Here is a 17,637-nt window from a genome sequence, read left to right as displayed (position 1 = left end):
TTAAATAGGGATGTGTCTTTTAAGTCACATTACCATATAATGACAAAGAGGAATGAAAGGGAAAGGGGGACAAGGAATAACACTTCAAGATTGAGGAGAATCAAAATATATATATATATATATATATATATATATATATATATATATATAGCAAATCAAGCATAGGGTCTCCAAAGGATAAAACCCTAGAAGGAGTCATGTGGATAAACTTTCCACATTAGCATAGAACTTGACACAAAGAGATACGACTAACAACCAAGCACAAATACAAAATCATAAGGTTTCATATAAACAATGATAAAAATAAGGTATTACTTCCTACACAAAAGGGGATTAACAATTAAAAAAGGAAAAAATACACTACAACCATGTAGTTTAAGTTGGGCCAACAAAACAGGCATGAGAAAGGAGGAAAGAAAGTTCATCGTAGTCAACGGTCAAAAGGGAAATGACCTCATAGAGCTCACTACTTAGCAAGACAAGAGCTTGTGTTACTCATAATTAGGTAAGTATGTCTATTATAGTTTATTTAGGAGTAATGGTTGTGTTAGGTATATTCAATTACACATAGGAATATTTAAATACAAATATCATTGTATTTAGTTGGCTTTTAATAGCGATATAACTAGTACACAGTAATAGTTTTATTACTAATCTAGTTTATATAATTTAAGTGGAATGACTCTTAGGATCATAATTAGGAATTATAATTATTGGTAATTTTTATATTGTAAAAATAAATTAGATCATAGAAATAAATATATTTAGATTGGATTATTAAGACCAAGAATTATAAGGAATAATGATTGATTTTGATATGAGAATTGTAGTGGGTTTGATAGACAAACCTGGTAAACCTTAATGATAATCTCTTAGAGAAAATGGCTAACTAGTTGGGGGTCATCCCATGGAGAAAAAAGGGTCTTCATGGAGGATTATGAAGCTTGACTTGAATGATAGTTTCAAGGAAGAAGGATAAATAATTGAGGACCATTCCTTAGGACATAGGGGATCCTCCCAGAGGGTTAGGAAGCCTAATTGAAGGATTCTTTAAGGATGTGTGGAAACAATGACATTCCTAGATATCAATTGTTGAAATTGATTTTAATAGTCTATGTTGCTCATAATTTCTATAGGGAATGTGTCCTAAGAAGTGGGGACATTATATAATTCCACTAAATTTCAAGTCGTCTTCCTTAGCTTAGATCCATGATAATTGTAGCTTCTCCTATTCACAAATATCTTAGATTTCCCCATGATGGTAGGATCAATATTTTTAATGATACTCTTTATCATCCTTCCATTTATCAAAACTATGTTCACCTTGATATATTATTGAATTTTATACCTCAGTCTTCTCAACCTTGTCTTGATTATCTTCATTTTTTAATCTTACCAAGTCTTCAATATTCAAAATCTATGTAAACTTTCCTAAAGATTATCTTAATTGTGGTCTTCATCCTACACCACCTAGTCTTTTAAGTTCTTATGTTCCACCTCCTATTATCTCTCAACCTAGTGTGGTTCATTATAATCTTTTTCCTAAATTAGAGAAAAGATCTAACTTTGATTAACCCTATCCCAACTTAAGTAAATCTAGTTTAAAAAAATGTAACTGGCATGTCTATGAGTATTATAACAATAGTCAAGATGGAGCCCATAAACATATTTACTAAAATATTTCTTCACCTCATAAACATCCTCATCCTTTACTTCCCTTTGATTGACCAATTCCTGAGCCCATGGAGAAATTGAATATCAAAAATGTTAAAATGAATAAACATGATAATTATATTCATTATTAATCTACATGAGTAAGATACTCTTGATAATAATGTTTATGATACTGCAAATGATATCAATTCTATTTATTTTGATAATATTTATGAGACTATTCATATTGGTCATGATTTACTAGTTATGATTTTACAATAGTTATCTATCACTTCTAGTAGTGAATATAGTGACCTATCTTCAAAGCCTAATCCTTGTTTAAAATTGGCTATCATTCCTTCTCTCATACTAAATTTTTCTCATCTTGTCATTTTTCCACTTTACCAAAAAACCATGGAACAAGAATGGGGTAGGTGATACACTTGGTTATCATCTCATGTGATTAATTTTATATATTTTCTTATTGTAATATGCTTTCCCCATGATATGCTTCTTCTTACATTTTTTTTTAAATACTTCTTTAGATTACCTATGTTTCTCTGTTAGCACATGGTGATAAACAAATTGGAAAAATTATAAATTATTATATTTTTATCTCACTTATTCTCTATATATTTTTATTTTGTGTTGTGCATGCACCCTTATTTGTAAGTTTTCCTTTGTACATTATCTTATTGAGATGAAGAAAAATGGAAGCATCTATTATTTTTGGTCTCTATGACGGAAGCCCAAAATGAATCTTATTCATAACTATTATATGTCTTTCTTCCATTATTTTTTTAGCTTTAATCCTTTGAGGAATGATGATATTTCACTTTGTTATAATATTTCATATACTATCATATGATCATACTAACCCATCTGTTGGTATATTCTTGTTGTGCTCTTATTTTATGCGTGCTTGTTCCCCTTGATCTTCTTTTTCTTAGGATCATTTAATAATGGAAATATTTCTAGTGGATGTATGCACTGTCTATTAAATTACTTTCTCATGTTAAGGTTCTTACAATAACTTTAACATAAAGGTATATAATTTTCTTACATATTTTGTGCATGTAAGTTATTTCAATGATACTTTACTTTTAAATACCTTATGGATAGACAATCCTTAAGAATGTATCCCTCTTTTCTTTTGATCCCTTATTGATATAATATCCTAAGAATGCATTGCTCATTTTATACTCCTTATTGATATAGAGACTATAAGGATCGATTTTAGATGCATTTACAAGTACAACACACAAACCTCGCTAGACTTTTAATGCCATATTTTTTAGAACCCTTCTTCATTTGTGTGATTAATTTTTAAATAGATAATCTTAGTGGGACTAAGTGATCACACCCCCTTTTGTCTCCCTTTCTCTCTCTTTTTCTCCTTTTATAAATATCTTGCTTATCTTAGTCTCAAACATGGTGAAGACTTAAGCCACTCATGGACTTGATATTTCCTTGTATCCTTCTCTTTCATAAGATCATCTTATTAATTTCATCTACTTTACCATGCATGCGATTTTTCTTCATGTTCTCAATAAAGTGGGGGATAAATGTGTAGTCTCAAAAAGTAAGCACTTTAATTTCTTTGTGAGACTTCTTATGTTTGGATCTTGGATCAAGGTCCTCTCTGTTCCTTAAATATGTCTCAAAACTCTAAGTTGGATCTAATTTCTATGCATATTTTCTTATTTATACATCCATTTACCGATTTCAATTTTCCTTTTCACCTGGGTTTATCTTTTAGACTTAATTGTCTCACTTCCCTTTTTTTTCAAAGTTTTAAATGTTCTTAGAATCTCACATCGTTCACCTAGGAATCAACCCTTCCAAGTATAGGTCATACATGAAGTGACCTATATTGGTAGAGTCACACTTAAGGTTTTCTATAGCTTAGAGTTTTAAATTGGGTTAATTCCAAGGTAAGATGCCAAGAATTCTCCTTTCCCACCCAGTGGATTTATCCCTTATAGTAACTAACCCCAAAATCACTATAAAAGGAGGTTGTCTTCCCTCATTTTCACAACAAAAGTTTACAATATTTTTTAATTTCAAGAAATTATCTCTTAAGAAAGATATTATTCATTTAAGGAGTTCAAAAATAAAAATTATTAACATTTTTACATTATTCATCAAAAAATAATTTCCTTCTATAGATATAGCTTATTTCTCCATAGGAGATAAAAGAGTTGATCACCAAGGGAGAAGATCTACATCCATATTCATTCTTCTTCATGCTCATCAAGAATTTATGTACATCATTTGTGAAAATGTTGATCTATTATCTAAGTGAAGACACCCTACATTTATATTTGTAAATTCAATATACAGTTGAAGAAAGTATGCATCTTTATGGTCATAAGTGATCTTGACCTATCCAAAAGGGTTTGGAAAGAAACATAGTACTTGCAATTTATTTTTCTTTACATTACTTTACTTAGCTCATTTCAAGGTTAACTTCTCAACACTGGATTGACCAAGATAATCCCTTTTTCTTCTAACAATTTCCCCCTTTCTTTTGTGTAGGTGTAGTTAAAGTTGCAGTGTTGAAACCCTTGGATCTAGCCTCTAAGGTATAGGTCACCTAAAGTTTTCCCTATGTTGGTATAAGTAACCCCTTATTTATCATATTCCCATAACTCTCATATTTTTATAACAAAGAGGTTCAGATCTACTTACATTTTATCTTATTTTATATTACTTTAATTATCTCATTTCAAGGTTAACCTATCAACATTTGCTTGACCACGACAATACATTTTCCCTCTAACAAAATCTCCCTTTCTTTTTTGTAGGTGTAGATTAAGGAGAGCTAATGTAAACGTGCAGTTAAAATTATAGTGTTGAAACCCATGGATTTAGCCTCTAGGGTATAGGTCACCTCAAGTTTGAACTATGTTTATATAGGTCACCCCTTATTCATCATATTCTCACATCTTTCATAGTTTTATTGCAGAAAGGTTCATATTGTAGGTTCTTAGATCTTAGTCCTTTTCTATTTTTTGTATAGTCTAACATGGTTTGTATAGATATGAATTGACATCCTCTACTAACCATCAAGGTAGTTACAAAAAAAAAAAGATCTTATTTCACAACACTTTCTTTGATACACAAGATCTAATTTTTGTTTTAATTTTTGCATTAGTTTATGCTTTACTCTCCTTGCATATTCATTACATCTCTTTCTATACACTTATACATTAAAAAGAATCCCCAAAAGGGATTCTAGAATTGAAATCTCTAAAGGACCTAAATCTTGAATTGGTACCCCTTTGTCTATTTGGTTTGTATTAATATTATTTGAGTCTTCTAGGAGTTCACAATTTAGTATTTCCTTTCCAATGTGTGGTGGTGAAATGGGAATCTATCAATGATAACTATTTTACTATTAAAAAAAAAAAAATTAAAAAAAAATTAAAACATGCAAGATACTACACTTTAAGAAAATAAACGAGGCTCCAATATTGACACCCATTCAAGCATATCAAACCATTATTTCCAAAGAAACAAGAAAAATTTACTTCTCAATGTTATGTCATAGAAGCATCTAGATATCCATTAGTATATAGTAATTATTTCCAAATTTATAATATGTATGGAATTAACTCCCCAATTCGCTAGCATGTTAACCACTTGATTCCCTCTTGATAAATAAAGAAAATTATATAGGAATAAAATTTAGCATTTTTTTAACAATCTTTAATAATACTTTTAATTTTTCAGCTCAAGGGGGACAAAATTTTCAAGAAATTAACAATTCTTAACAAATCACTCTCATATTTCCCTATCCCCACCCCAATCGGTCATCAACAATCAGGACCTTCCTTATCTACCTAGTAATGGTAGGCATTGTTCTGCAGCCCCCACTCTTAAGCCTTTTCCTTTATTCACACCATCAAGAAACTCAAAAAAGAATTGGATACAAAAAGTGTAGAAGCCAAAATTAGAGCAAAAAGAAGGAAATTGACCTTGGTGATTTAGAGGAAGAAAATGAGAGGAATAGAAGGAAATCTAGGAGACTTGCTAAAAGTAGGGACTGGATGAGATAAAAGTCCTCTAGGGATTGGAAACTTAATGAGGAGATAAGTGTTAGAAGCCCATGAGAAAGAAGAAAATAAAATTAAAAAAATATCAGTAAGGAGGAAGATTTGGAAGGGATAGGGACTGAGGAAACAATCTTGGCATCAGAAGAAATTAAAACCAATAATAAAAAGAAGAAGGTTAGCTAGGACACAACCCATGTGTTAGCTAGTTTCACTATGAACACTATAGGCTTCACTTCAAGTGCAATCTAATCCCCAGGAATGTATAAAGATGATTCATTGATGATGGTTACTTCGCTTGTGCATATGAAAAAGAAAAATAATAAAATTATTTCTACTAACCCCATGTTGTTGCAGGTATAGACTATGAAGGCTGGGAAAGGTGATTGTGTTGGTTGCCAGGAGTTATTCGAAAATGTTAACAATATCAAGTAGGACATGATGACCCTCAAGGAACATTTTGAGGCTTTAAATGATAATTTCATGAATCTATCCAAGCTTTATCAAGTAATATCACTCATGTTGCTTCTATTATGCTCAAAGTCTTACAATAGGAGAATGAGGAGGATAATCTTAGAGTAGAGGACTTTGCTAGGTTCTATGGCTACCTAGCTAACAATTGGGCCAAAATCATGTTGGCTAAGAAAGGGAATGATAAGCTCAATGTTTAATCATGGTGACTGTTTAATATTTTGTAATGATATTGTTTTGTTCATCATGTCTAGCTTTTACTTTTATAATACAGTCATTAGGCCATGAAAACTATTTATTTTTATGGTTTAAACCATATATTAGATATGTTGGTAGGTAGATTAGTTTTTATACTCTAGAAAAAAATTATTCAAAATAGTAGATACTCTGTTACATTTTTTATAGCTATATTGTCCACTAGAAATTTTATTTATATTACTGGTGGATATGTGAATATGTATCTTAGCACTCAAGTTAGGATGAATGGGTGGGATACTATGTTTTTTGTTATTAAGGATAGGGTGGTTTGCTAGTAGTATTTTGTTGTTAATCTCTTAACCATGTTGATTTATTGAGAGCCATCCCCCTTGTTTTGGCTTCTTTTAATAATAATAAAAATAAATCACTGTGAAAGTAGATTTTTTCCATACCTTTATCTTAACCATTTCTATTCTAATATAAATGGAAAAATCCTCAACTTAGTGATTTTTCTAGGTACCTAAAGGGAAGGCCTCAATCAAGTCAAACCTACCATTGTTATCACAAACCACTCCCTTACATCCAAGAAGTCTACAATTAGGTTTTTTTGGTGCATATGTTATTAGTGTGCATTTCATCTAAAAGTTACCTATCAAAATTGAGATAGTATGTTTTGAAGGAATTGTCCTATTTTTTTAATTTATGATTGAATTTAATATCATTAAGCATATTTTTATATTTAAAATTACATTTGAATGATTGAGAATATGAAATATAATATTTTAAATTTTAATAAGATAACATTAATTTCTTTTAGTAAGATAACATTATGTAGAGCTCTTATTTGATAGTACATAATAACCTTGATGCATGGTTCCATTCTTACTTTTTATGGTTGTGTTTTGCAGAATTTATATATATGTTGGGCATCAATGTTTGGAATTCTATCAATGTAGAGAAATTTGGGTTGTTATGGATATGGTATGATTTTCCTATGTTGGGTGCCTCGATGATGTTCCAATAATTGCAATGCACTTTTTTATTATTTACAAAAACATAGAGGCTATGAATTTGATCAACTGATCAATGAACAAAAATACTTTGTAATGGCTTATATTATTTGTATGTATGTACATGATGGTGTTTGTCAAGATGGACTATAAATGCTCCTAATATTCTTTGATCTCTTCTTCATTTTAAAGAGTTGTACTTGTATTTATATGCTTCATGTTGATTACATATAAGGTTTTTGTATGTTTTCTATTTTTTTAATTAAAAAAATCTACTCTCAAATTTTAAATTATCTTCTTCTTTTTACACTAATAGTGCTTCTATACTTCTAGGTTTCCTAAATGATGAGATTATACATATTTACATGTGTGCATGAACATAATGTTCTTGAAAGTTTTACATGGTTAATCAAAATTCTTTACTTTTTGTAAATCTATAGATGAACTATTTTATAGATTATAATTCCCTTGAGCTATTTCTTGATGTAAGATAGTTGTAGTTTGCATGGACACTCCATGCATCATGAGAGGAGGCACTTAGACGGCTTAGTGTCAAGATATTGGAATAGTCAATCAATATTTTTATAACATTTTTCTCCTTGAATTTTGTGCTCTTTTATAAATTTATTTTGAAAATTAGGCCTGCTACTTATCTAGTATTCACATCCAAAATTCTACATGTTCAATTCTTTGATATCTTATTATAGAATGACCTTGATATAATAATGACTTTTACATTTCATTGTTTAGAATCTATGAATTATGTAGGTATTTGTATGGGTTGATTGTGCATTTTTTTTATAGTATGATGATAAAATAATTATTATCTATAGATTAGGAAGGAGCCTACTTAACACAACAATAAATTATAAGCCTCTTTAATGGGAGGTCTTGGGTTTAAATCTACTCAAGATTAACTAATGATCAAAATAATAATCACAGAAAATAATACTAATCAACCTAGGCTTTGGCCTCTTATCGATAAAAAAAAATTTGTCTATTGATTGATTCAATTTGAATGTAGGCTATGGTGGTTGTCATATTTTTTGCTCAATTCTGTATAGGCATATTGTGTTACTATTAGAGGATGGATTTTGTTTAATACTTGTAAAGTAATTAGAAGAACATGTCACTTGTTATATTTTTTTAATTCCTAAAGAAGGTTCTATCATGACTTAAATTAATACATTATAGTCATTCTCCATTAAATCATTTCCATTGGATGGTTTTCAATAATGGGTTTTGGTGTTACGTAGGATTTTTTTGGATCCTATTTTTCTAGTGTGAGATCTTTGATATTTTCAATCTTATTATAAGGAGATGCATATTATTTTTATTATATGTATTTCTCTGCTAGGCATGGAAGAATCTCTGATTTCTTAGATAAGGTGTTAGGTTTTTCTGTGTCTTCATTTATTTTTCTCTTAGATGATACTTGGTGTAGATGATTTTTTTAAAGGTTATTATGTAATGAATGCTAATTATCTTTCTTAAATAATTCTTTCATAATATCATGATTAATTTCCTAATCCCATGGTTAGAGATTTGATAGTTGTGTAATTAATTTTTATGATATTGGGCATATTTAGCTCTTGTTTGTGAGCTTCATATGGATGTAACTAGATGCATTTGGAGTTTAGAATGTAGTTATCAATTGTTAATGAATACAGATAATTGGAGAACTAAGTAGTGAATATTTAAATATTATTATTCAATAGAGGTTTAAATAGATAATAAAAGGATCATTTAACATAGATGTAATCATGAATTTGTGTTGGTAAGTCAAAGATGAGGTTCTTATTTAAGAAATTATATGTGATTTTCTTATGATGGAGGAGTGATGTCATCCCCTACTCTAAGTCTAATTGAATAATTAATCATATCAAAGGTGTCACCTATTTTATTTTAAGAATTATTATGGTTTATTTGTGGAATTGGAATTGTTAATGGTCATTTTACCCATCTAAGTGTTGAGTATTTCAAAGTATAAAATCATCTCTTTTGGTATAACCAAAGCCTATAAATATCTAATTTTTTAACTGCTAAAGGGGTGTTATACTTTGAAAATGTATATTTAATCATTGGTTTCATGGTAGAAAAATTTATCTTTCCTATATATCTTCATCTTCTCTACAGTATCCACCATTCTCAACAAGTACTCAGCTATGAAAAAATTATCTTCCTCAATTCACAAGCCACCAACAAACTTCTACGATTTCCATTTGGCTTCCTTCACTTGCAACTTACTAGTAACTTACCTATTATGAGGACTAAGGCCCTATAATTCATTAAACATTCATTTTAAAATTTTAAAACAGTCCACCACCCCATTTCTTATAATTTCTTGTATATCATCAAGGAATCCTTAGTCTAACTTAAAGTAGTGAACTTCAAATTTATGATTTATAGGGAATATAGACCTATTATCCTTGGCATGTGTGTAGATGGGGGTGGGTGATGGGATAGTGGGGTAAGAGGAATATGAATCATGATATAACATATTATTCTTTGGAATTTTCCTTTAGGGGATCCTTAGAGTAGGAAATTAGTTTGGTCTTAAAAGGTTCTAAGTCTTTATTTTATTGCTTCTAGAAATGGAGGTTTTCACTAGGATATCCTTACTAGGGATCTTTCTATGAGATATTTTATTAAAAATAATTTTAGAGGAAAGAGACTCTTCCTCTTCCCATTCAATATCCTAATCACTATTGTCATCAAACAAACTAACATTAGTATCATATCCCTCTGAGGTTGAGGCAATAAGTGGTTAGATAGAGCTAACATATTTTTGAAATCCTTGTGAATTTAAAGGAAAGATCAACATGAAAAATAGGTTACTAGGGTTCATTATGTGCTTTGTGTTATGATTCAATGAACGTAATAGGTAGTGGAGAACTATTGTGACCACACTATGTCCTCAACTATTATAATGTATTTTTCATGCATAACATGATAAATTGTGTTTCTATTTGTGGGGTATAAATTTTTATTGGAAACTTTTTATATTTTCTCTATTATGAACATAAATGGATCCTTTTGATTAAACTTCCAATGTTTTTTCTTTACTAAGAATAACTTTATATTTTAACCTTCCATCAATTTTGGATAATAACTCTTTAGCAATACACATTTTGTTAGAACAACCCAAATCTCAATGGGAAACATCGTCAACATTAAAATCATCTTTCCGATAAGAGAAAATAATTTTCTTGAGGGAGCCTCTTCACTCTTTTGAACATAATTGGAATTTCTATTGTTATTACCCATTTCAATCCACCATCTCTCACAAAATGAGCATACATGTTACAAGGTAAAATTGGATGTTTTATTTTTTAAATAAACTTCTAGCTCCTCCTCTTTGATCACTTCTTATTCCTTTGTTTCCTCTTGAAGAATTTTAATTTTGACCTCTTCATTGGCCTTGATTGTTTTTGTAGATATTGTTTATATCTCTATCCTCCAAAATTTGTAGCCTTTTCATTGAAATCTCCAAATAAATCTCTAAATCTTTCCTCAATGTGATATAAGAGATTCAACAAGGTGATCATACTTGAGGGTTGGAAATTATTGTTTATCTTCAATGATGATAATAATTTCCCTCAATGTGGCATTGTATTAACTAGACAATTTACCCTTGGACAAAACTCACATTCTCAATTTCCTACAGTTTTAAATTGTCAAATTTCATTTTCAAGGTTTATAACTTGACATCCTTGAAATTAGAATGGATTCTTACATATATCCTTATCTTTATTTGCGCCTTCAATCATAGGGAACAAGCTCTTATCAAGTGACTTGTAAATATGAAAAAAAACATATGCATTTTTCTTCTTAGCTTACTACCTAATCATTTTATCATCAACTACAAGTGCATTCCAATTGATTGTCCCACCATATCCCATATCCCATTTATGTTATTTAACATAGATATTTTCCTAACATGAATATGATAATTTTAATAATAAACAGTCACAATAACTTCTACTAAATTTTGGGATTAGAAAAGATTTAGAAATATGACATGATGAAATCCTCAAAAAGTATCTATACCAAATAAAAAATTATAAATAGTCCAATATTGACTCCCCCAAAAAGGAAATCAATTTGACATACATAAAAAGAGATGTTGTACCATACATTAATATGTATTAATAATTATTTAAGTTAAAAAAATTGTCTTTAAAAAATATTATAGTTTAAATGGCATATATAAATAAAGATTTTATTTTATTATAATATTTTTTAATTGAATTTAGTTAAATGTATAAATTATTTTATGATATTAAAAAATAAAATATACTAATTTTATTAAGAATGAATTAAAATCTTATATTTGTTATATATAAATTTAAATTTAAAGTAAATATATAATTGTATATTAAATTGAATATTATTAATAAGACATGATAAATTTATTAAACTAAAATAAAAACTATATTTAAATTAATTACTAAATTACAAGATTTCATTTGTTAATCTTTGTATAAATTTCTTACAAATAAAAATAGAGCTAGGATATGACTCTATCTTGCCTAAACAATCATTTCAACCAATGTAATTTTATTTTATTTCAAATTTCTTTTATTATTCTAATTTTACATGTATTTTATTTGAGTTTTTTAAATTTTAAAAAATATTTATCTACAGTATGGTTAGTTTTGTAGATTTGAGGTGTGACTTTTAGGAATTGCAAAATATAATTTGAAAATTAAAAAATTTACAATAGTAGTTAAACAAAGAAAAAAATGTGTGTCATAGTATTATAATTTATTTTTTATAAATTAATTATAACATTTATATTATAATTATATTTATTTCTTATCTTGCCAATAATGGTATGTTGTGATGGTTAAGTTGTTAAGTTGTTATTCTTGCCATCAAGGTTCAAATCCAATGGGGATGAGGTCCCTCGTTTGTGGCCTCACTGGTTCATAGCTCTAGGTCAAAGCGTTTACCCCTCTGTATATATATATATATATATATATATATTTCTTATTAAATAATAATAGTTAATGTAAAATATTATATTATTTTTCGATTGGTAAATGGTTGAAGCCTAGATTAATTTTTGTTATTTGTTATAATTAGTGTTTTTTATGTGTTAAGAAAAAATCGAACCCAAGAGCTCCCACATGAGAGGCTCACAACTTACTATTGTGTTGTAGGCTCTTCCCTATAAAATATTATATTATTAGTATTTAGTTTATATATTTTAATATCTAATATGTGAAACTATGTCAAATATATATATTAAAGTTAAAAAGATCAACAAATAACTCTATATAGAAATTTAAATTAGAAATTTTATTTCTAATTAATTGAATATTATAATTAATTATAAAAATATATTATTTTAAAAAAAAAAATTATTTAATTTAAATTTTGAACAATTATATACTATTTCAATTTGAAAAACTAATTCTTATACTAAAAGCAAGTACTTGGCTACTATGTAAATTTCTTGCCATCCTTTTAGAGGCCTAGAACTTGATGACCTTATTGGCCATTTTTGTACTTTTGAACCTTTTATGACAAGCTAAAACTATTTAAACTCAAGTACTTTGAAAAGAAAGTACTTTACTTGGCTACTATGTAAAATTTGATGACACTCAAATTTACTAATAAGCCATCAAATCTTATTATATTCATAACTACCACTTGCACTAGAAGGTGCAATGTGTATGCTGATAGTAGCATTTGTTGTACAATTTCTGAGGAAAAATATTTTTTCTTGTTATTAATTGTTGTGATGATTTTATGGATGGTGTTCCATTTTGTCTGCTTCAAAATCAACAATTTGTAACAAATACACATCACGATGGTCGGATTCCACACAATTTTGGAAGCATGTAAGTGGATATGAGCTACAAAAAATGAAAATTGGATAGTTGCTATTAGGTTTCAAACTATAATATTATTTTTTAAATGTCGAATTCAAAATAAATTAGCAGTTTGACTTATTTTCTATTCTTTTTTAGCTACGCAAAAATAAAATTTGTATAGTTGCTATTAGGTTTGAAGACATAATACTATTTTTTAAATATCAAATTCAAAACAAATATCCTATAGTTTGACTTGTTTTTTATTCTTTTTTATCATTTTAAGACTTGTATTATTGACAAACGATGGTTTTTCCACTTTTCTTCATTGTTGTCTTCATCAAAAACTATTCCCCCTCCCCCATCACACTAATATTGGCCTATGAATTAGTGAGATTTCCAAAAAAGAGTATGGATCACCCTTCCTATCAAAGATTTAAATGTAACTCTACTAATTGTATTAAGCATGGAAATTGAGCATTGATTTCTTTGTAGAACATAAATCACTTTTTGTTGATCATTGGTTGGCATGAAAATATCCTAATTATAATGAATAGATGTCCAATCTATACATTAAATGATAATATTGTCCAAAGGTGGACTTAAATGATTCATTAAGTGGCACCATGAGGTCAAACAGTTTAAAAAGAATGTTGGGTGCACATCGGCCACTTCCACCAAGGCCCAATAAACTAAGCATGTGTATTTCATTTCTGTCTCGAGATTAGGTTTTCTTTCATGGGTTTTAAAATCAGCAAATCAATTTCATTCTTTGACACCATGAAGGTTTTGTAAGCATCAAATTAGGAGGTATTTATAGTCAAACACTTACCTAGTTATTATGCTTATGAATAAATGACGTCGGCAAAATGAAGACTTGAATTCTATGTTAAAAACCATACACCATTCCAATGTATTGTGTGTCACAATAAATAAGTCTATTAGCTTAAATATTTATATTTATTTGTAAATGTATTTAAATTAGTAATAAATTAAAAATATAAATTTCACAATCAATATTTTTCACAAAAACATACAAAGGCATTAATATGATGAGAACGTCAAGGAAAAACATATAACAAGTAACAGTCAAATTCCATTACATGGCTTCCCAAATTTATTTCTCCTTTTCAACATTTGCTATCTTATTTTTTCCACATATCCAAATTATTAGTATTAAAAATAAAATTTATGTGACACTAAAGCTCCATGGAACTTTTTAGTAATATTTTAAAGCTTGTGATCTATGAATTTTGGAGTCTATTATAGCTTTAAAAAGATAGACTCAAAAATTCAAGAAAGATTGTAGTCTCACTAAAATAATAGCTTAATTGTCTTTCATACACTATGCATTAATAAATTTTAAAAAATCTGAAAGTAAAATATTTGACAAATAAAAAAGATACAATTATGAGGATCTACTAGAAAGTAAGAACTGTTATTTAAAGAAGAAAATATAATCTTGTAATAAAATAAAATTTTATTCATTAAAACACCCTCTTCGCCAAAAATAAAACTTGAGCCTCTCATAAAACCCCAAACTTAAGTTTTGTTATCTATACAGCCAGATGGGTGCAAGAAGAAACAAATTGACAAGAGTTTCTCCATCACCGTTGGAGTTTTGCTAAAATAAGAACAAGGAATTCCCTAATTAATCCGGATGACATTGCGCGGAATTGATCTAAACTAATGGCTCAGAGAAATGAAAGGTATGCTTTTGTCAAATTCGAAGTCAGGCAGAAAACCCTAGAATACACATGATATCAGTTTCCGATTTTATACCCCGATTCTAATATTATGTTTCTAACCCTTCTTATCATAATCCACAATTTTAATCCAAATTCTAATATTATGTTTCTGTCCTGAATATAACAATCTCCAGTTTCTGTTTTTATATTCTTATATTTTTAATATGATAATTCCCAATTTTTTCAAAAACAATTTTCCTCCACGATAATCTTTAAAAAGTTCTAAATCCTCCAAATAAAAATCCCCAACTTCTACTTTATATTTTTTTTTGACTTCATAACATAATCCACAAATTTATATTTTAGACTTCTATACCCCTAACACCTCTTTTTTTTTCAGATTTTAACCATTGATATGATACTCCCAGTTTCTGTTTTATATTTCCGCAATTCATATAATAGTCGCATTTATTTTTCCTTATATTCACTCTTCATACGATAAAGCTAAAACTACATTTCTCTTTATATAATAATTTCCAAATTTAAATGTGTTTTTCTCCCTTTCATATAATAATCCCAGAATTATATCTCTTCCCTTTGTAACATAATTTCATCTCCTCATCGGATTGTCCCCAAACTAGTTACGAATCTTTCAACGATAAATTAAATGGATTAGATTTCGTAATTCTCAATAATAAATTTTTTATTTTTATTTAGAGCACAGAAACACAGATTATAAATCTATTGTAGTTTTGGTTGCCCAAACCGAGTGTATTTTTCATTTTTCTAAATTTAATGAAAAATACGTTTTGTATAGAGCAGCGCAACTCATTTTTTAAGGATACTTTAAACGTTGGACAGACTTTTTCAATAAAGTTATCTGTATAATTTCACTTATTAATCATAATTTATTAGAATTAATTTTTATAATTTGTTAAATTAGAGTTCAAATAAGAGAGTCACAATTTATTGCTTTTACTACAGACTTCAAAAAAATTATTTTTCATAAATTTTTCAACTGTATTCTCTACAGCCTGTGTTTTACCAGTCTAAAATCGTAGATTCTAAACTTTCATTAGAATCACTCCCTTTAGTTTTTCCATTAAAAGATCTCCACCGCCTCTAGTGTTAAATGACCCTCTAAGTGTGTTACTTCTGTTATTAACCATCTTTAAAACATATTCTCTCTGGTTTATGATTAGAGTGCGGAATGAAAGAAAACAAATCAAAAACTCTTTAAATTTTATGGTGGAGATGAACAAGGAAGGTGACCCAAAACTTTTTTTTTATAAAACCAATCCTCGTTGTCAGTGTTTTAATATTTCTTATAAAATCAAAAAATACTGTTTTCCACTGCCTTAAATATTAAATTATGTGAAAATATATTATTTTTTAAAACATAAATAGAGGAAACTACTAGGATTATTAATATAACCTCTTTCATTGGGATCTGTTCTACAGCTTGGATGGGCACTTTCACTTGCATATAAAGGCACAGCAGCAACCTGGGAAAAACAATCATTACATATATTTAACTTTATTTCAAATACACACTAGAAAGGCAATCATTACAAATATTTCACTTTTTAAAAAATACAGACTGGAAAGACAATGGTTACACATATAGTTGACTTTATTTTAAAAACAGACTAGAAAGGCAATCATTACATATATTTTTCGATGGAGGTTAGATTTTTCGCCTAGTCTCTTTGGTAAAGAACCAAGGACTGAAGGGTATCCATTTGACCAAATTCACTGGGAGCATGATTCCAGCCTGATCCTTTTAAATGTCGGCGCTTTGCACTCTGTAAGACTTGATCCCTGATAGGCTCTTTGTGAACCTTTCAACTTCACCAATAAAGAAAGAACTTATTAAAAATACAGACTAAAAACACAATCATTACATATATATTTAACTTTATTAAAAGTACAGACTAAAAACACAATAATTACATATATATTTAACTTTATTAAAAGTACAGACTAGAAACACAATCATTACATATATATTTAACTTTATTAAAAATACAGAATCCTTGACAAGATCGATCCATCTGAATTAATCTACCTACCTCAACCCCGTATATATCGAGATATCAGACCATAATAACATGTAGCCCAAAGCCTGATCGGAGGCTCAAATCTCGGTGCTTCAAAGATTATAAACTTGGAAAGGAGATCTGCCAAACGCTGCCAGATTTGAGAATAAGAATGCAGGGGAGGAAAATAAAGTTGCAGCAGCCAAAATAAAATTTGAGTGCTTTGATAAAAATGAGTATTAAGATTATTTGCAGCAAGAAAATAATAAGAAGAGCTCCAAAATATGGACTCCCCAAGAAAAATGAGTATTCAGATAACAAAGAATGTTAGATATCCTGAGAGAACATGTGTGGTTACATTTTTAAAAGGCTTCACCTGCTCTACATAGACCACGCGTTGGAGGACAGTAAAGAAATCTTCCTTATTAGAAAGTGACAAGTTCTGTCTTTTTCCTACATCCTATAGGGAACCTAAGTCTTTCATTAAAAGTGTTAAATAATCAAAAGTGACATATTTTTCTAAGAAATTTCTTAGTAGAAAGTGACAAGTTTTGTCTTTTTCCTACCTACATCTCATAAGTGAACCTAAGTCTTCCATTAAAGTGTTAAATAATCAAAAGTGACATTTTTCTAAACTTTATTTTTCTCTTACTATGTAATATTTAATTATATTTAATTTAAGAATAGCCCTTCAAGTCTCAAGT

The 17,637-nt window shown here is 28.7% G+C and overlaps 1 protein-coding gene and 1 long non-coding RNA gene across 11 annotated transcripts in view; one reads left to right on the top strand and one right to left on the bottom strand.

The window, feature by feature from the left end:
* LOC149566274 (uncharacterized) overlaps window positions 1–7,528 on the top strand; it is a 37,974-nt gene extending 30,446 nt beyond the window's left edge. The window contains exon 3 of one of the 2 annotated variants that reach the window (XR_016361542.1): window positions 7,286–7,528. This is a non-coding gene — a long non-coding RNA (uncharacterized LOC149566274). Of the gene's footprint in view, window positions 1–6,065; window positions 6,407–7,285 lie in introns of those variants that run through there. The other variant, XR_016361543.1, reaches the window with a different exon arrangement.
* LOC149566273 (uncharacterized) overlaps window positions 1–17,301 on the bottom strand; it is a 143,728-nt gene extending 126,427 nt beyond the window's left edge. For 4 of the 9 annotated variants that reach the window (XM_089819683.1, XM_089819681.1, XM_089819680.1 and 1 more), the window contains exons 1-3: window positions 16,967–17,300; window positions 16,563–16,742; window positions 16,330–16,399 (exon numbers count right to left, since the gene is read on the bottom strand). In XM_089819683.1, coding sequence (XP_089675809.1) covers window positions 16,330–16,399; window positions 16,563–16,564 — 72 coding nt within the window. In that variant the 5' untranslated portion in view covers window positions 16,565–16,742; window positions 16,967–17,300. Of the gene's footprint in view, window positions 1–16,329; window positions 16,400–16,562; window positions 16,743–16,966 lie in introns of all 9 variants that reach the window. The other 5 variants (XM_089819678.1, XM_089819677.1, XM_089819679.1 and 2 more) reach the window with 3 other exon arrangements.
* Window positions 17,302–17,637: the final 336 nt, after the last annotated feature.

Source organism: Cupressus sempervirens, chromosome 3 (assembly GCF_028749045.1).
Source record: "Cupressus sempervirens isolate cs-2001-9-10 chromosome 3, ASM2874904v1, whole genome shotgun sequence".
NCBI classification, from domain to species: Eukaryota; Viridiplantae; Streptophyta; class Pinopsida; order Cupressales; family Cupressaceae; genus Cupressus; species Cupressus sempervirens.
This window is presented reverse-complemented; position numbering and strand designations above follow the sequence as displayed.